We start from the raw sequence: 20,678 nt of genomic DNA, 5'->3' as shown, positions 1-20,678 counted from the left end.
TATCAGGGACAACCTCGGTTCTCTTGATTACTGCACATTAATCACATCACAGTGTATGAGTCGTCTCACCCAGAGTCCTTGATGATGATGTCACCTCCGCGTATCCACGCTCCTAAGTCGTTATTCTTGTAGGAGATCAAAGTGTCAATGACCGCCGCCACCCGTGGACGGCTAGGGTCAGCATTCTCGTGTGGTCGGAATCTGAAAAACACACGTGCATTTCTATTATTATCCTTGTGACTGTACATTGACCACATTCTTTACCTCTCAAGCTTTCACCCTTACCACAATGTCAAACCTATTTTTTCCCCTACTTTTTCTCAACATGTGGTCCTCATGAGGCCGATGCACAAGACAACACACACGCACAAGATAGATTTAACCAATTAAAGTTTTGGAGGGTTCAGAGAAAGTAATGGTCCTTATAATCATAACGTCATCATAATATAAATCTGTGCAGACATAATTTATAACTATACTAAAAGTCTAAAGCCCTTCTGTTGAACTCTAGAGACTGCAGGCGTCAACGCTCATTGCCTCCTACGATGCACGCTACGTGTGGTATTGCAGAAGAGGATATGGTGTTATTGAGTACAAAAGGGTTTATCCCCCTTGGGTGCATGAATGTGCTTGGAAAGTGTATGGCCATTGTCCCATTAAATTAAGAAATAACTTGTGTAGAAACTGAAAAGGAGGTCTGTAGTCTTCAAAAATGGACAGGGCTCATCCTGTTTTTTTCAGCCTCATGGTGGTTAGTTAACTCAGATCAAAGCTCTCCTTTAACATCAGCATTTACATTTTAAATACAATAAATAGCCACAAATTTGATGACAATCTGACTGTTAGGTTTTAAAATACCTTGTCACAGACAAAAGTTTGGTCAAGGAGAAATATTTACCTGAATGTGGCGAGAGATGAAAAGGTCAGAGGATTACATAAATCAGAGGGAATCATTCTTTCGTAACTCTCTCTCATGAAAGATTTATACTTAGTGCACATTTTAACATTTAAAATCCTCCCCCTCATACCTCTGCACACATGCATACACTCACACACAAGCACAGAGCGTGGCCAGCAGTCTCGGTGGACACGCAAGAGTTTTTCCGTCTAGTTGAGGGCTGTATTTGGGTAGGGAGAGTGGAAACTCTATCTGTGAAGCCTTGTTTTCTCTGTCAACACAAACCTGACAGACCTTCCACTAAAATGCAGCAACAGAGTGTAAGGCCATCTATCTATCCCAGTCAATGGTCATATCCTAGGAGATATACAGCGGGGGGCTATAAATAACTTAATTCACAAACATTTATTGACAGTGGCATTAAACAAACACATTAGTAAACCAGAAATACCATAATATTTACATAGTGAAACTGTGCACCGTGATGCATATGATCACCCGCTATAGACCCTGTAATAGTGCACAGTTGTAGACTTTGTGCAAACACGTGTACAGTATATAGTGCAGCATAGTGCACTAGTCAGTTTTAAGTCACACTCCATTTACATACACTAACTACTCGAAATGTACAAAATAATAATAAAAAAAAAATCTTGAGATATATATTATAAAATGACAGATTTTATACTTCCTCAAAATGTAAAATGTTACTGCACACGCACACTCACACACACACACACACACACACACACACACACACACACACAAATACCTGGCACTGTTATCCAGACACAGGTATTCCCGGGGGTCACCAGCGCTGGCATTGGTGGTCTTCACTCCTTTATCAATGAACAACCCTGCCTGGGAAGATGAAAAGTATGATTACAGTACAGATGCTTTAAGTTCTCTAAAACCATAGTTAGAGATCCAAGATGGGCCACAGATCTATTTCTGCTGGACTGACATAAACAAGACTACTAGTATATTTTACAGTGTGGGACCTGAGGCAATAATAAACGTACTAAATTTAAATCCCAGGCCAACAGCGTTATAAAGTCCGTGCTGTACAGGGTGCTGTGGAAAGTAAGAAAGGTGGTGAACAGAATCTATGTGAATAATTTATAATGTGTTTGAGCACATAATGTATATTTACATCACATATGGATTACTTTTGTATGTTTAGAGAATGAATTGTAAAATAAATGAAGGGAAAAACGTTGTGTGTCTGTGTATATATGGAAACCTTTGCTCTGTGTTGGCCCTAGGCGAGCTATAAGCGAGGTAAAGTCTTAAACCTCTGGGCTCCTTCCTCTATACGAGAGGCTGGACAGGCTGAACAAAGAACTTACAGTTCACCTGCCCGACTTGTGTCATTACACAACAGAGCACTATTGTAGAGTCCACTTGTGTGTATGCGTGTGTGCATGTCCGTGTCTCTTTTTTGCAGGACCCAGGTGAATAAGCAGAAAAATATGCGCAAAGTTTTTTTTTGTTTTTTTCACAACTTATAAATACTGTGTTTCTCTTGTCTCTATAAAACAGAGGCAGGCAGAGACAACACTGACAGGATTTGGCACAGCCTGGTACACTGGTCTTGATATGGGTGAGAAAGCACACCCTGACTAGAAGCTACACCCATAATAATAATAAAAAAAGCTTAAAGATAAGCTTCAGTGATGATACCTTAAAGTTGGAGTGTACGCGGTTGTTGTAAAAAATCCCCAGTGGAGTGAGCTCTGCCTTGGTCTCCGGTACCAGCCCATGAGAGTCTCCGGTGGAAGAGCTGTGGAACACAAACCATATGCCAGCATCCTGGAACAGGAAGGAAGCGAGGAGAGATGAGATGATAAATCAGGTTCATGGTACAACCAGGCAACAGCAGGAATTTCATTATCTGGGCTCATACACACAACATCCTGGGTGGAGCGCTGAAGTAGCATACAAAACCAATATGCAGAACTGGAGGCAGGATGTCATACTTCATGTGGGTCAAGCCCCACAGAAAGCATAAACCAGCTGGAGGAGTTTATACGAGCTCAATACTTGATTAAAGTTCACGGTTCAATAGATATAGATGGACAACCTAAATATCACGAGCATACCCCCTACCAATATTTAGTACACAGCCCTCCCCAGTGGACCTCCACGCTGTTTGTGCCAAAATGAAAAAGAGACGTGGTGAGGGATCCTTGTCTTCAATTTCTCCCGTTTCACTATTGTTATTGCACCTCTCTATCAGACACCAAAGCCTGTTAAATCCTATTTTATTGATGGATCAATTTGTTATGAGCTTGAAAATCTTCCGTTTTTATTGTGTAAAGTTCAGGAACACCAAAGCCAGTGCAGCTTAAACTCATATATCAATCAGATGTTCTTCTAGTTAGTCATTCAATTTTTTTATTAATCACTTGTGGAAGTTGTTTTCTTACATAACTCTGATGTTATTACCTGAGAACCAGCAGCTGCATTGCTGATGAGATTGTTGTTGGGATTGGCGATCCAGAAAGTTGAAACAGCCCTGGAAAACATCCCACCATGCAAACACACACACAGACAAAGACAGAACATGCAGAAAAACACATTTAAAAAGGGAGTACCTTGGCATTACAGAGACTATGACTAATAAGCAGAAGACAGAGATCAAAGAATCCTGTGATCTTTCAAAATACCCTCAATAATCCACCTCTCCAACATAAACCCTGGACAGGGACAGCTCTGCCAACACACACACTGGAACTACTGGAAACAGGCCTTGTTGCTACTCTCACAGAGGCACTTTTCTTGTTCTTGCTACAACAGAAAAACATCCAGTGGAGAGTAGAGGTTGTTATTGCATGGATAAAACCCCCCTGCCGATATCTCTCGCACACACTTTTACTTACTACAATATCTTTTTCACATGGACTTGGACCTTCTGTCTTCTCTCAGAGTATATCTGCACTATCACCCCGTTACCCCACACAGACATTTGACTGAGAGTCAAAAACTTTTATGTCAGTGTGGGAGATTAAAAAATCATTCGAGTTGAATTGGCCCCGCTCTTCAGTACTTTCAAAGATAAGGACGTCGCTCAGTGTCTACTATATTTCCCTCCCTGAATATCAAGCTGCTTTACAATCAAGCTGTTGGTTTATTCACAGATCTCAGGGCTTGGCAAGTGCTTTTTGCAGTGTCCCTACGATTATCTGTTATTACAATTATCCTCAGTTTTATGCTCAACAAGACCCCAGGGTCTCTGAATTGCAGCTGTTGCTGGTGGATGGTTCTGGCATTTTATATCAGGATACTAAGAAATTATGTCTGGGGCGTCGGTGGCTTAGTGGTAGAGCAGGCGCCCCATGTACAAGGCTGTTGCCGCAGCGGCCCGGGTTCGACTCCAGCCTGTGGCCCTTTGCTGCATGTCACTCCCTCTCTCTCTCCCCCCTTCACGCTCATCTGTCCTATCAATTAAAGGCTTAAAAATGCCTGAAAAATATCTTTAAAAACAAACAAACAAAAAAGAAATTATGTCTTTTTCCATCAGTGCTAAAATGGAAATGTGCCTCTTTGTGTACAGAACGAGGGTTCAGAAAGTCTACACTACCTGTATCAATATGCAAATAGGATAAAACTCCAAAAATTAAGTGAATGTGTTGATGGTGCTCCTACACATTTTCCATTTCTAAATTCTAAATAAACACAATTTTCAAGACTCAAATTTCCAAACATCTTGGTAGATTTTTCAGACCATATTTGACATCTGCATACAAACAGCCAGCTCTTGGAAATCTTCCATTTACCCAATGTGGCTGCTCAGTCCACACACATTAGCATAAAGTTGGATGACCTTCCACTGTTACACATCTCTGTGCAGACTGCAGAGAGGAAGTAAATGAACCAATGCAACCTATACTTGTATTATTTTCCATTGACATATTGAATAAATAATAATAATAAATAATATCATACAACCCTAATTCGGTTGTGGATGTCAGGATTTTGTTCAAATATTAGGCACTTGGGGCAGAGCTGTTTGCAGGCTGTGACGCACAAGCGTAGAGCAGCTCTGCGTAGGAGGGTGCATCCTGTCGTATGCCATACTTGCCTTGCTTTCGATGATATCAAACTCGCTCCGGCCCACACTCTTTGCTCTATTTTCTTGAAATTCTTCATTTTATTTGTAAGAAAACAGAATGGGGCAATATTCTGGAAGCACAAATATTTTTCCATACTCTTTTTTCTTTTTTTTCCATACTTATCCAGACCAGGAAATTACCAAAATTAAATTCCATAATTTCCCACACTGTGTAGGAACCTTGTATTGATGTTTTTGAGATGATCATTTTAAACCATTTTAGAGCAGTTATGGGTCCGTGGAAGATGTTAAAAACTGTCAAGACTGCTAAATTCAGTCTGATGGGTGGTGTGTGAAAGTATATACAGCGTACAAACTGACAAAATAACTGATAGTTACACCCACACTTTGATAACACTAATAATATAACTATATTGTATTGTAAAGTAAGAAAGTATAAGTATTATCCTTATCCTAAATTCTTAATTTGCAGTGGTGCATCCTCTTTAGGTTGGTGCAGAAATTCACGCTGTACTCTCCAACTAGAGACACTCAAATTAATATTCCAATCTTACTTGCACTCGGTGCTGGGCGAGGGAGTGTAGCCCTTGTAGACTTTGTCCTTGATGCTGGTGCAGAGGGTCTCATTGCGGTCAGTGGGCAGCAGAGTCCCGGGTCGAGTCAACAGGCCAAGGTTGTGGAAGAAAGTGTTGCGCTGCTCGATCCCATCCTCAAGGAAGAAACAGTGACCCAAGGTGTCGTAGCCTACGGTGTTCTTCACCTGGGTCAAAGAGAGAAGACCATCAGACTCATATAAATGAGAGAGAACAAAATGAGGATTTTAAGAGTGGAGCTCTTGACAGGAGAGGAAAATAAATAAAGTACTTTATCCCATTTATGGCAAGCTTTCACTTTCCAAGGAAGAGGTGGTTTACACTTAATGGAAATATGCAGAAAAAATTCTGGTAAACACTAAGACTACATTTAGTCAGTCCATCTTGGAATCATCAGCAACCCACAAGAAAATACAGTACATTCCAACACTGATGTGCCTGCCTCCTTAAAAACTTAAAATGACTGAAATAATTTCCTACTAGGACCATTTTTTTTAATTTAACCCAACTGAAGCTATGGAAAGAATGATGGTGTCAAGAGAGCTGTCGAAGAAGACAATATTTACATGGTCATTGTGCCAGAGGGGAAACAGGAAAAAACAGCAGTCAAACAATGTTATCCATTACTTTGTAGGTTCCATTTCCCCAATGCAGATAGGAAGAGCTTTTCATTCTATGGCCTCAAGGACAGACCCCCATTTGACGTCAAGAGAGAGCATAATACACACATACAGCTGACAGACATGTCATATGAACTCGATTAGCCAGCAAGGATATAAAAACATGTACGTTTTATCCAAAGACAGGGACTACTTGTAAACTACTGTACCTCTTTCCAGGGACAGATTATTCTAACAGAGGAAACTATGGGATAAGAGAGTTTCAAGAGTGATTAAGAGAAAGAAGGACAAGGAGAGGAAGAAAAAGAGAGGAGGAAACGAGCCATTACAGTAATCCAGCAATGGAGGCTGTAAGTGATGAGTATTCAACAGCAAATATCACATGGTACTTATTAGTGAGAGCTGTCTTACACATCCTCCAAACGTACTGATGATTTCATGTGTCTACAGCTGTCTTTTCTTTGCTCTCACATACATGATACACCTACTCATCACACACTTCACTAACCAGCAAACCGTTGGTTGCGTGGATGGTGAGACAGCGGGAGAAGGAGTGGTGTATGGAGAGTCCATCCACATAGGTGGGCTCCCAGTAGCCTCCCCTCTGGTCCACATCCCCGCACATGTGGAAGTGGAGGGGGTAACGGCTTTGCTGGGCCTGCTGGCCCATGTTTTTTAGCTCCACATGGGACAGATGCACTGATGAGAAGTTACCGAAGATCTGTCGGTGTGGGAGAAAGAAAACAAAAAAAAGAAGGGGTGATTTTAAAATCGATCAAGCAAGAACAATCAACTATTATACACAGCTAAAGTAAATTACACCAGCCTTGTAGAGGGTAACAGAAGGTTCATATTATGCCACAAAAGTAGGCTAACCGTCTACCCACTCCGGTCCAATTAAAGGTTTAACTCTACAGTACCATTCTCTGTGTTTGTCTATGATCCCACTGGGATATGAACCATAGCTCTGTTGGCACCATGCTCCAGTGAGTCAAACTGTACTAAAACCACGGATATTCCTCTTGATGAATAGGAGATGGAAGTTATAGAAGCACAAATTAAAAGCGTAACACACAAAGGGATGCATAAATGCAAAACACAAATGGACTGGGGAGCAAATACAGTTAAACATGAATCAATAAATAATCCAAATGTGCTGTACAATGCTCTCTAGGAGGTCTTTTTGTGGGTATGGCATAATCCACACAGTCTGTTTCCAGTTAAGGAGGTATTGGCCAATCCTTCCAGCTAACTGTAACTCACGCACACACACACACACACACACACACTACATACTTCCTAGCTCCGTCTCTCTTCTCTCTCCCTTTCTGAATGACACACACACACACACACACACACACACACAGGCTTAGATAACGAATTAATCTTTTTTTTACAGTATACACACTGCACATGATGCCTCAAGACATAAATACTTAACGTATAAATATCCATACAAAGACACGAACGGGTCCTTGCATGCATACAGTATATACATACATATTCACACTATGTCCAGATGGGAGTTTCGTGAAAAATGATTTGAGAAAATATGCAGTGGTGAGTGCTGTGTGTGTGATGGCTCTGTTGTTGAGGTTTACTAGTTTGGGGGTGGCGAGGTCAATCATTTTAGAGGCAGATTGTGTAATACAGTATAAGGGAATGTTTTTGTTGGAGACAGTAAATGTAGCAAAAAAAAATGGTGGAAAGAAAAAAGAAAGAGTGTTTATTTTGTTTAGCACAAGGGGGGTCACTTACATAGAGCTTAAGGAATGTTATTGTGTATTTGCCACCAAAGTGCATAAAATTGGACCATCATTACAGTGAACTCATTGCCTATATAGAGACCAGTCACTCAGGGAGGATATAAAGCTTTAGTTATGGCCATGTTTGACCCTAAGCTGTCTTATGTCTTCAGTGTTTTTGTTGGATTTATACAATGCGTATCTTTTACATGAAAATAAAAAAGCTTAACATGTAGAGCCTGTGCTGTAAACTAACACCTATACAAGACATACCCTGATGTGGCCTCCATAGGTGTCGTGGCTGTAGAACTGGCACACGTTGTCCCCGTAGCACGAGTTTTCCATTTCTCCATAGATGAGAATGTTTCTGGAGAGCAGAGCCACTTCAGCACGCATGTCCACCCCATCTATGATCTCGCCAACATGGTTGTGCTGAGGTTTCCCTGGGTAGGACAGACAGGGAGATTCTTGGTCATACACTGCAACAAGTTGACCATTTTAAGGAAACATCTGGTGCACAATTGGACAAAACCTATAAAAGGTGCAGGTCATTGCTTCATTTGATAACAACTGTCAATCCATCTCATACAAAGAAAGCAGTGAGGAACACTGGAGGAATGTCGCTTGATTTTGCTAAATAACATAACCCTATTTGGCTTCAAATTCTTCTGGAACATTTCTCAGGTGGCACAAGACATACTCGAAGTGAAACGTTAAGCTAAATATAAAATGTTGAAACAAATAGGAAGTGGCATTTAAACTTAACTCAGGTATTTTATTTCTGGCAATGGTGGGCTTCTTACTGCCAACCACAGGAAGTATGCCTAGCAGCACACACTCAAACACACAAACAAGTACCCACGCCCCAAAATCAACCAACCAAAGTTATAGACATGTAAAAGCAAATGTAATCAAATACATATGAAACAAAAAAATAATCAGCTCTTCAACGATACAGAAAGGACCCGTGCCCACAGGGTGCAGCTGCCAATGATAATGCACAGCAGTCCTCCAGCTGCTCAGCCCTTCCTCATGGCAACAACACAGAAACTAGGCGCGCACACACACTTACACACCCCTCTCTTCAGGAAGGGAGTTGGCGTTTGTTGACAACAGTGGAATGAGATTAGGAAACATGTCTGTGAGAGAGATGGACAAGAAGTAACTAACAGATTGTGAGGGAACAAAATTAGAGGAGCAGAAAAAGGTAGAAGGATGTGGAGCAGAGGCAATATATCTGAATCCACACAATTATTGCGATCATTATAAGACAAGGTTACTATGAAAATATAAGCTGGCAATCTCTTTTCAGGCTCCTCCAATAACCTTACATCACCGTAACAGCTGGACAGGAAATTAGATCTCTCTGGACCTCATGATTAGCAGCACATCTGCCAATTAAATTTATTGACTATAATGAAAAGTGTAAGATCTTTTACATCCATGCCTAGGAGTCTTTCTGATATTAAATATGACTGCACTGTACTTCCCCTATCTGTTCCTTCCTTCTTCTTTCGCTCCTTCAACACATTTTACAGGAACTGTAAAGCTCAACACGACACCTGCTGAGTAAAACTGAAGTCAGACTACAACACACATGAAAGGAATGGGCCCTCAGGAGACAAACACTGACACAGACAAAGCCAGTTTTTTAGTTTGCAGCCAGGGCAACCAGATCTATTCTCTCAATGCACGCACGCACGCACGCACGCACGCACGCACGCACGCACGCACGCACGCACACACACACACACACACACACACACACACCCCACTGGCCTTTCTCACCTTGTATCCTGACCTGCCTGCTGCTGCAGTGAGAGCAGGGCAACAAGGTAAACTCTTCAGCCTGGTGCATGGAGTAGTCTGTGCTGGCGACTACAATCTGATCTCTGGGTTGCCAGGTCTGCTGCACCTCATCCTGCAGGTTCAGCACTACCTGGTCCACGGCATCCACCTGGAAGCCTGAGATGGGGAAGCCTGGGGGGGACGATAGAGCACTTCATTTAACAGAAACACGAAGTACAAAAAACTAAAATACTATAGAACAAAATTCATATTCATATTTATTATGCTCAGGCATAAAGGATCTTACAAAAGCTCTCTTAGAGTGAGAGCAAAAACAAATCTCCTTATGTGGACTTAAATGTTTCCATAATAACTATAGCAAATTAATATGACACTCAGATTAGTCCATCTGTTCTTAATACCCATAAAATGGGGAAGAAAAACATGAGGATAACAGAAAACAAATCATACTAAATAAATAGCAATTTGTGTGTTTTTCTACAGTACTGCATAGTGAAGTAATATATTTACACTGAATAGCAATTTAGATCCTGGTTTCTAAATAGCGTAATAACCACTGAGATATTGTGAAGCCAAGAAATTAAATGTCTGTGTACAGCTGCTATTAATATTGTCTCCTTGCGGGTAATATCCACCTAAACAATTATGCAAAAAGCTGTTAGATAACCCGGGGAAAAATCATTGTACACTTTATGTTCCACAGTAAAACTGATTCACTGTCAAAACGTATTTTACAAGGTGTGGGCACGCACGGCCACAATAAATAAAGACAGCCGGTGTGCTGATGCCTCACCCAAACCAAACACACACAAAATGCGTACACATTTACAACTGCCTTTAGACCTAGTATTTGTCATAACGGCATAGTCACAAAACCACTGTCACACACTCAGGCACAAGAATGTCTTTCATGTTCAGGTGATTGATCTGTAAGGCAGTTGGCATGTGGTAAACCTCATTCCTGACCCTGTCACCTTCCTCCAAACCCTTCACCACCTCAAAGCTAGAGAAGCCTGTCCATTTCACCTGAACAGCTTGCTACTGGGGCTTGAAACTACAGACACATGGCATCAAACTCAGATGACCTACACAAAATGACAGAAGGCACAAACTAAGCTTAAATAGCCAATCACTTTATAAGTTCTAATTGCCGTCACCGCTGAATCATCGACGTTCACACTGGTTTTGAAAGTGATACCATTGTAAGCCGTTTCTCACCATTCTTCCACTCGCTGTAGGCGGTGACTGAGAAGCCCACTCCATCCACAGTGGTGAAGTTTCGTCTTGCAAGAGCTCTGCCTCCTGTGTCGTGGTTTTCATGTTCCCTAACGTCCTCTGAGCATGACGCGTTACCACCACCTACAACCGAGACCAAAGCCCACGCCTGTCTGGAGGGATCAGAGGGATGAGGAGAAAAGTGGGAGAGAGACAGAGAGGAGAGGGAATTATTTCCAGACATTCGAGTACATAGACTAGTTTCACACATCTGTATCAAAGAACAACAAAAATGCTATCAAGAAGAAAATAACTTGGTCCATTATTTGTGACAGACAACACTAACCACCATGTTAGGCCACTGAGAGGTGATGGTAGCTGCAGAAGCCTGAGGCAGCACCAGAATTTTGATGTAATGTCTTACAGATGCGACAGTTACTCAGATAAAGGGTGTGACCTGGACTGCATAATAAACTTTCTCTTTGTCTCAGTGTGTGTGTGAGCATGTGAGGCATCAGGATGAGGATGTGTTGATCACATTGACAAAACTCTTTCACTGAAACAGACGATAAGTAACAGACACTGGGACACTTACTGCAAAAGAGATTAAACTAGAAGGTAGTTTAATGCCCTGAAGGCAGAGTAAATGTCAGCAATGAGCCTGAAGCAGGATATAGGAGGAGGCGTTTGAATATTAGAGTGAATGTCAAGTAATAATAAAAAGACAATGAGAGGCAGAAAACTAAAGGAAGGATATCAGAGCGGTCAGGGCATTATTAAAATGAGGACAGGGGATATCAGGAAGGGTGTTTATATGACTCAGAGGAATATTGGGCGTACCTGTCATGTCGCAAACTGCATTCAAATCCAACTTTTTACTTTAGCCCCTAATCCTCCCTTCTCACTCCATTGCACACTGTCTTATAGAGCAGGAATGTCGAGAAAATTATTTTTAAATGGGGTAACATTGATTAAATAAGACGGAGAGACTGAAATCATTTGAGATGAGGAGCTTGAGGGTGTGGATGGCGAAAGGGATTGGGCGTGCTTTTGTGGGCGTATGACCTAAAGCCAGACAGTGTGCTGAGAGCTGCAGCCTTGGATGTCTCATATGTCATGTCCTCAGCTTTTTAAGAATGACCTCTTGCTTTTTTATTGTCCAGCATTAGATAAATCATGAGTCCAAACAATCTTAATGCCTCCTTAATATTCATGGACATAATAATATTTTAAAACCATTATCCTAAACTATGGCATGACATTTTAACACCTTATCAGCACAAGCCGTCCTGACTAATATGACCTTCTCGTATCAGTCAACCATTCAGTAGTCTATATAATCATATCTGAGTAGGCAGTTGTACATTATGATAGACAAGAGGAAAGTAATCTGAGCACAAGTCTCATTTCCACTGAGGCGCTGCTTGGCCCGTTCCACATACAATAAACAATCCCAAATTCACCTTGCCCCTGTGTTAATATCTGTCTCTGTTCATAATAATTGCTCCTACTGGCACAATCACAACATAAACACATCTTCTTGGAGATGAAGGAGCCCCTGTGTTATGTCACTGCACACCCCACACAAACAGGATCCATCTGGGGATCCACTCCGTTCTGTCATTACAGCCCCAGTGAGTGGCTTTCTGTGTTCAGAGAGAGTGGTTGTTTCCTTTCGCCACATCCTTGGTTTGATGTTCATCAGCGTTTTAACAACCTCATTGTTTGACGGGAAATAGCAAATGCGTAGAGGCAAGAGGTAAATTCACTACAGATCAGCGTGAGCGTGTGTTTAAGTGCTCTCCTGAGAGGCAAAGATTAAAGACAGAGGGGTCAATAGGCACGAGGCAGGAGCCAAAGCATGCATGTACGTGTGGAAGGAAGAATGGTTGACGCCCCTGAGATCAACCTATATAAATTCAAAAGGTATTTGGGTAATGTGCCAGTCTGTGTTTGTAAGTTGGACATTGCAAGGGGTTAAAGAGGTCCATGAAACATGCCCTTGGGCACCCCTGTATGCGTGGTGTTACAGCACTGACGCAAAATAACACAAAACTGAGAAAAAAAACACCAAAATTGTTCCAAAGTATGTTCCAGCTACTTGCCCTGCCGTTTGTCTCCGACACGCCATAACAGGTCATAAACTGATCTACACTTCATCATTACACTAATTCCTATAGGTCATACACCTCTGCCACCCAACTCTTTCAGCCTAAAATCGCTCAGCCAAACATTATGTGACTTTAACGAGACATTAAACTGCACGCTGTCTCATAAATGTGTGCTATGTGTTTCCTCCTACCACAAGCAAATCCACAGAAAGCTAAGATTTAAAAATCCGCTCTCCAATAAATGGTGACAGGATTAGAAGTGTTAGTGCGCACCGTTAACTTATTGGTACACACACACACACACACACACACACACAGAAACACCTCTGAACATTCGCAGGGCTCCATCATCTGATCCATTTAAACCACTGTGCTGTGGATTTTAAGGGGATTTGTTTGAAGACTTGGCACCCACCCCCATAGGCGAAATGTGACACTGGAGAATCTGGCGTAGCACTTGGCTTTTCAGTCAACCAAGGACCAAACCAGGCTGAGCTACAAATAACTCAGAGTGAAATGCTGCACTTAAGACTTTCCGTTGAAAGAAGCTTGCGTGTGCATACATGTGTTTGAGTGGCGGTAACAGAAGATCTAATGTCATGTTAAGATAAAATCCAATTCTCTCACTTTATGGGCTTAAAGAAAGCATGAGCCCACGTGGACAGGATGACATTCAAACCTCCAGTATCTGTCCTTTTGTAACTGGCATTAAAATCTCCTGAATCAACACTTTTTGCACAAATCCTGGAAACTCTCTGACCCATTATCCTGTACATACTTCCTTTTCTGGCAGGGCATGATAAAGCGGAAATTCAGGGGAAACTGAAAAGGAATAACTAGGAACAATTTAGGGGAACATCTCAAATGAAAAGAAAGGTACATAAAAGAGGAAATTTTCCAGTGAGAATGGACATGGAACAAAGTGCTGGTATCGTCAGTCCAGGTAAGTGAAGGGTCTTGCTTTAAGGCTCGAACAAAAGCACATTAGCCGTCTTTATCGGCCTCAGGAGATCAAGAATAAACAAAACACTCCCAAGGACTTGCATAGACAACAAACCATGGAGAACCAACACAAACTCTCCAAGAGTTGGCACAATCTGACTGCAGCACAGCTGGGACACAAACCCACTCACGCATATTTTTATACAGTTCGACAACAGACACACTCGCCAGGGCAACATAAACAATTCATGTGTATCTTTTCATTATTTGATATGAAAAATATATCATTTATAAGTCTGTGCAACATTTCACATATTCATACATTGGCACTATTTACCTGTATTTGAGATCATAGACAAAGCTGCTGCCGAGCTTCTCTTCAATGGCCTTCTTAGTTTCATCCAAAAGACTTTTGACAGCTGAGTCTCCCACAGCCAGCGTGACAATGCGGCCCACCGGCAGGTTCCGCAGCAGCTGGGTGAGCCGCCGACTGTCATTACGTGATTCATGTGTATCGTAGCGTTCAGAGAATAGCACAGCAGCTGTGTCCTGGTCCACCACGCGCAAGTTGATGCCTCTGCTGAAGTTACGCTGGAAGGCATAACCCCCTGTGGCCAGACCGGAGGCCGGGACACTTCGGGTCAGCAGAGACCAGGAAACTCTCTCAGTGCCGTGTAGCTCCAGAGTCCCACCACTATTGACAGCTATGAACTTGCGGCCTATGCCAGGCACTTCAGGGACTGTCTTGTCATCAGAGCGCCCCACAAGGGCAATGGTGGCATGAGAACGGTAGCGACATTTGGGAGCACCGATGTGAAGGGCTCCACCATCTTCTATAAGGATGTGATGTGTTCTCAAGGTTATGTTTTTGGAGCCCTCAGAGCTGTCTGCAAAAACTACTCGACCTGTGAAGAGGCGGTGAAAAACACAAGTTAGTCTGTGGTGTATGTTACATCCACGCATCCTTTTTATTTAATAAATGCAAATCCATCAGTGTTACATCTCAAAATGCGACTTAGCAAATCATGCACCTTGATGCACTCACCTCCTGACTGGATGGTTAGTGTTTGGAAGGTAGCAGAAGATTCTAATCTCAACAAATGTCCTCTCCTGACAATCACAGCCTTCTCTGGTTGGTGACCTGGGTTCCAGCTACTAAGGGATAGGTCGTGGTCTGGACAGTTCTCTGCAAACATAACCAATCAGTTACAAATTACAGTGAAGAAGCCACTGGGTAAATAAAGAGATACGTCTTTAAAAAACATAAACATCTGAATCAGTTAGTTGTCATACTGACCATCTAACACATCTCCACTTGTGAGACTAAGGACGAGGATAAGGGTGAGGAAGAAAGCCCCAATCGATACTCCAAAACAGATAAATGTGTTCTTTCTTTGCTGGAGGCTCTGAGCACGCTCTCTCCGCTGGTTCTCCTCTGAGAGGTTGAAAGTGGCTCGCCGCTCTGGCGGGGGGCCGTGAGGTTTTATCGGTGGAGGCGGTGGGGCTTTGGCAGGTGGTGGCGAGCGGACTGGAGCCACCCGCCCAGGGACATAACCTGGAGACCGCTGGTGGTTGCCGTGGGGCGGAGCCACAAAGACCGGGAAGCGGCTGGGGCCATCACTCGTCGGCATGGTATACGTGTCTGCTGCCTGAGAGGAGAAAATGAGAATATGGATTCACTGAGAATGTTGGGGTACTCAGTCAAGACTAGGGATGTTCCTAACAACTAACTTCCCCAACGTATGAACAGAAGATTAAACTTAGTCTAGTCGACTACTCTAAAAGCAAGACAACACTCAAAAAACAGTAAAAATTAAGCACAATTTTAAACTATAAGGTTAAACATTGCCAAAAAAATTATTGTGTATATTACAAGGGCCATTTGAAATTGTTTTTTTTAAAGATTATTTTTATTGGCTTTTTTGCCTTTATTGACAGGACAGAAGGTGAAATGGGGAGACAGAGAGAGTGGGGACTGACATGCAGCAAAGGGCCGCAAGCCGGATTTGAACCCGCAGCCGCTGCAGCAAGGCAATGCCTCTGTACACGGGGCACCAGCACTATCCACTCACTACCGACGCCCGCCATTTGAAATTGTTAATCACATTTCTTTAATGACCAAATTGTATTCTAAATGCAGATAAAATGTGTGGCACTTTGCACTGTGCATTATGAACAGCGCATACTATCCTACAAAACAACTCACTGAATAAAAATTAACTGAAAACAGTGTTCTATAGGCAAAATAAATCTTGAGGAAACATTTATTATTATTATTTCAACAGCATTTTCATTGGGTACCTCGCAATCACCTAGGCATCAGAATATGTACACATAATTTAGATATATAGATATATATAGATATGTATATCAATAAAATAATAAGAATTTTAATAATAGGTTTAACCAGATATATCTCCCTGGTTAAGACTGACTACAAATAGATTGAAATTGATCATAGCAAACAGATTCTTTTCGTACTAAAGTCACTGGTTTGTTGTCAGCAGAATTACTTTAATAATGCACAGTTTAAAGCAAAAATGGTAAGCACTGCCATAAGACAGAGGTCAGTAAAATATAAAGATCATGGTTTCTTCCATTTTCCCTGTTACAGGCTTTTTTAGGGGGGAGGTTATTTTTATCAGAAGCAAGGGTCGAAAGGACAGAGGGTGTGGTATAATGTGCAGATTGTAAAGGCCCCCAGACAAATTTGTGATCCGTGATATTAGACTAAATAAATAAAAGTTAGTTGACTTGAAGTGCTAAGGGATGAGACACAAAGGAGTGAATAAAAGAAGAGGTCAGACAGAAGAGGTCAAGAAAAAGGGAGAGGAGCACATAAAATGAGAGTAAAAACAGTAGGAGGTGAAGACAGAACAAGGGCTGATTCTTGGGACACGGGCAATAACCCTTAGAGCATCTCATTCACGGACCTCCAGGTAAAGAACCTGGGTGTGGGTCTTAAAAACACCATTAATCTATTAGCCTACTCAAAAACAGTCATTGTATCCTCTGGCTGATTTGGCTCAGACAGAGTGACATTGGCTGCTCTTGTCCACAGCAGTGAAGGAGGTTGTGAATAATGGATCGCAACATTCCTCAGACTATGTTAACACAGCCAAAACAGATGGCACCAATTACAGTAGGGAAGGAGCAGAGTGCGACAGCTTGAGTCTGCACTCACTTTATTTCACACAACTGGAGGAGGCAGTACAAAGTGATCTGAAAGCACTGACACTCACACACACACACACACGCACACACACACACACACACACACACACACACACACACACACACACACGTAGAAAGGTCATATGGACACACCTGCACACACAAACATCCAGGGGTAAAGGAAATGACACTGCAGAAAAAAGGGCTTCAATAGCATTTTTCTTTAACACAAACACCCTGTAGCACTGTAATGACATTACAGCCTGCTACTATAGGTCTTTATAAACAAAAGTCAGCTAGTTCGAGCTCTCATATGTCAGATTCTGGCCACATGGCTTGATGAACGACCCAGTCTTTTTAAGTGGTTGTTAAAAGGGCAAAACCGCAACAACTTCCCAAAGCACTCTCCTTTAAACCAAAGACACCCTGAAAGTGATGACTGTCAAGCTTGAAATCCTCCCAGTGTGTATCAGCGCATCACACACACATTCCCGTGCCAACCCACACACACACAACCGTCCATTGTCTTGCCAAGCCAATTACTCATCATTTTAGCCCAGAGCACAACAAACCTCTTCAACTCATAAACAAAGCAATGTACAATCAAGGGCTGCTTAACAAGGGCTCAGTCAGTTACGTAGGCCACCACGATATAAGCTAGGCCCAACAGCAGCTGTTTCACCCACTTCAACCTGAATCATCCCATTACAGTGTCTGTCTCATTCCTCACAGGACTTACATTGATAATTCTCTATCTAAACTGGAATGTCATCAAGAAAGGCATGCCGATTACACTGTTCATGTTCTCACGGTCAGTGCCCTGCATCAGACGGTCTCAGTGGGAGCCCTGTGATGGGAAGATCCCCCAGGCATCGGTCTTTATAACCCTATCTCAGGCTACGTTTTTATTCACATTCCTGACCATAAAAAGGGCCCGGCTGCTCCTGCTCCCCTGCCACTAACTGACCTGTCAAAGCAGAGAGAGTTGTGTACTTACCCACCTTGGGGCTGTTCAACTTGCAGAACAGACACTCATCACAAGGCTGCCCTGCTTCTCATGAGCCTCATGGATGTCCTTAATAACCAGGAACTCACTCATTGCCTTTCTCGCTCTCATATTTTCCTGATTTGAGAGCTACTGAATATCAAACAGATGTGGGGGGAAACACTGGAGCTGAAGCGGGACAGACCATCACACATTCCTCAGCTGTAAAGTCATCCTGTACTTTGGGGATAGATATTGGCAGTGTAACAAACATTAAGCCACGTGTTACCTATATTAACCCAAATCTGTAAACCAGAGCAGCGCTGACACATCTCTCACTACTGGACTACTACTCCTACAGTAAGTGCTGTGGATGAATTGGCTCGCACTGATTGATATCAGGGTTAAATAAGGTGTGTTAAAAGGGAGGATTTTACTACTTGTGTTGATTTATGGGCTTGTTTTGGCCGGAGTGACTCCCTCCATACATCACCTGTCTTCAAAGAAAAGACACTAACCTTATGATACTGTATTTTTAAAGGGCTGCAGGCGCTGGGTAGTCTATTAATGACATGTCACCACAAAAGAGGAACCTAAACTACAACATATGGCAAAAGTTTCGGAGTAACGTAGGATTGAAATAGAAATAATACAACAGTTTTCATTACAGTGGTTTGACAGTCTTTGACAGGTTAGGTTACGCTAAGGTAACGTTAGTTTAACACTGGGACACGTAACGTTAGCAACCCACTACTTACAACTTTTAAACGTTAGCTAGGACACACAACAATGACTCATATTTGTCACGTTATACTCTCTTAGTAACAACAAAGAGAAGTCTCTCACAAAGAAAAACAAGCCTCGGCTCCAAGTTTGACCCGGTGAGTCCTCCACCACCCCCACACACTGACAGACACACACAGACACAATGTAAACGGTCGGACGGACGGTGAGCTCGTTACCGTTGGTGAGACTGTCCTGCTCCTCTCCCGCTCTGTCCATTCGCTCTCTGCCGAGCCTTTAAAAAAAACGCGGACCCGGTGCTGGCGAGACGAATGAATTGCTTCTCACCCTTTGCAATTTTGTTTTCCGTGTCCCTTTTTATATAGTTTTTCTTCACATGGTGTTTTTTTGCTGATGGGCTGTCGTCCGTCCGTCGGTCAGCCCACTGTCCCACCGAGAGGAAAGCAGGCGCGGCTTCGGGGAGAGGAAGTAGTGATGCGTTCCTGTTCTGTCGGACAACCAGGCACAACCTCAGAGACACATGACATTTACTGTGTAGAGACTAGAGAGCACATGAAAAGGTTAAATTATGTATTATTTATTATTATTATTATTATTATTATTATTTATTTATAATAATAATAATGATAATAATAGTAGTAGTAGTAGTAGTTCAGAAGAAGAATATTTTGACCAAACACCATTGTATGAAATACAAATTACATTATATTATTTGGATTTTCTTAATAATGCATTATTCATTTAACAACCTGTTCAGCTATATTTTACTTAAATTGTATCTCCTGTCACGAGGGATTAGTTACTGCTTTAAAGCACTCTCCATAGCGCAGTTTTAGTAAAATATTTTTATTTATTTATTTTTTTTTTATGTTAATTTATTTTAAATGTATTTATTTACTTATGGCATTTTTATTTCATGATTATTTAATTCGGCTTATTAAATTGTCTTATTTGTTGTGTTTTTGTGTTTTTGTGTTATGTTGGCCTAAAAGTAGTTAATTGTATACTGAGTGCATCAGGATTTTTTTCATAGGTTTTTTTGTTTGTTTGTTTGTTTGTTTTAATTATAGAGTGCCATTTCCTCCAGGTTGCTAGAAAATTCACAAAGAAAATACTAAGGACTTGATCTCACAGGCAGTAAGAGTAGAAGCAGTAATAGTTGTATTATTCTTGTCACTGACATTTGCATTAGTAGTGGTGGCCAGTATATCTCAGTGTAACTGTAAAATATGTTGATGTGTAGGCTTTATGGGAAGACCAGGATGACTGAATCATTAATATAAAACTACCAAAAGCTAAAGAAATGTGGCAACTTTGGTGCAGGAGTTTCTTTGTACTCTCGGAATGGGCACACCACCAGTAGTTTTGCTACAGTCATCTGTTGTCAGTGTCCTGTGATAATATCCTTGTATGGAGCAAATGGTTGTTACTTCATGCAGTGAGCTATTAATATCCTGTTAACAGGATTCTTTCACAAGTAAAAGCTGTGGAATAAACAGTAAGGTGTGAAAACAGAGGGTAGATTCCTACACAAGCACATGAGTGATTCTGGAGCTGAAGCACAAGCTTTTTGTTTGTTTACTCATGTGATAAAGCAAATAAAAGGCTTTATTATGTGGCCTATGCGTTTCTACTCCCCATCTAAGGTATCTGAAAGTGGGACAGGTCTCCATCCAAAGACTTAAAGAAAGGAATGAGGGGTTTCCGAGGAGTCTCTGAACGGCTCACCAGGACCACTTGAGCAGCATGAACTAAGGGGAGGGGCTT

The 20,678-nt window shown here is 41.9% G+C and overlaps 1 protein-coding gene across 2 annotated transcripts in view; it reads right to left on the bottom strand.

Moving 5' to 3' along the window:
- The window catches only part of cemip2 (cell migration inducing hyaluronidase 2), a 28,243-nt gene extending 8,880 nt beyond the window's left edge, over positions 1 to 19,363 (bottom strand). For both annotated transcript variants that reach the window (XM_050051086.1, XM_050051087.1), the window contains exons 1-13: positions 19,130 to 19,363; positions 15,306 to 15,657; positions 15,054 to 15,194; positions 14,346 to 14,913; positions 10,959 to 11,128; positions 9,720 to 9,911; positions 8,205 to 8,374; positions 6,695 to 6,907; positions 5,528 to 5,733; positions 3,347 to 3,416; positions 2,582 to 2,710; positions 1,671 to 1,759; positions 70 to 201 (exon numbers count right to left, since the gene is read on the bottom strand). In XM_050051086.1, the coding sequence (XP_049907043.1) occupies positions 70 to 201; positions 1,671 to 1,759; positions 2,582 to 2,710; positions 3,347 to 3,416; positions 5,528 to 5,733; positions 6,695 to 6,907; positions 8,205 to 8,374; positions 9,720 to 9,911; positions 10,959 to 11,128; positions 14,346 to 14,913; positions 15,054 to 15,194; positions 15,306 to 15,639 (2,414 nt within the window). In that variant the 5' untranslated portion in view covers positions 15,640 to 15,657; positions 19,130 to 19,363. The remainder of the gene's footprint in view (positions 1 to 69; positions 202 to 1,670; positions 1,760 to 2,581; positions 2,711 to 3,346; positions 3,417 to 5,527; positions 5,734 to 6,694; positions 6,908 to 8,204; positions 8,375 to 9,719; positions 9,912 to 10,958; positions 11,129 to 14,345; positions 14,914 to 15,053; positions 15,195 to 15,305; positions 15,658 to 19,129) is intronic.
- Positions 19,364 to 20,678: the final 1,315 nt, after the last annotated feature.

This window comes from Epinephelus moara, chromosome 8 (assembly GCF_006386435.1).
Source record: "Epinephelus moara isolate mb chromosome 8, YSFRI_EMoa_1.0, whole genome shotgun sequence".
In the NCBI taxonomy this organism is placed as follows: Eukaryota; Metazoa; Chordata; class Actinopteri; order Perciformes; family Serranidae; genus Epinephelus; species Epinephelus moara.
The sequence above is the reverse complement of the archived record's forward strand: the minus strand, read 5'-3'. Positions and strand labels throughout refer to the sequence as shown.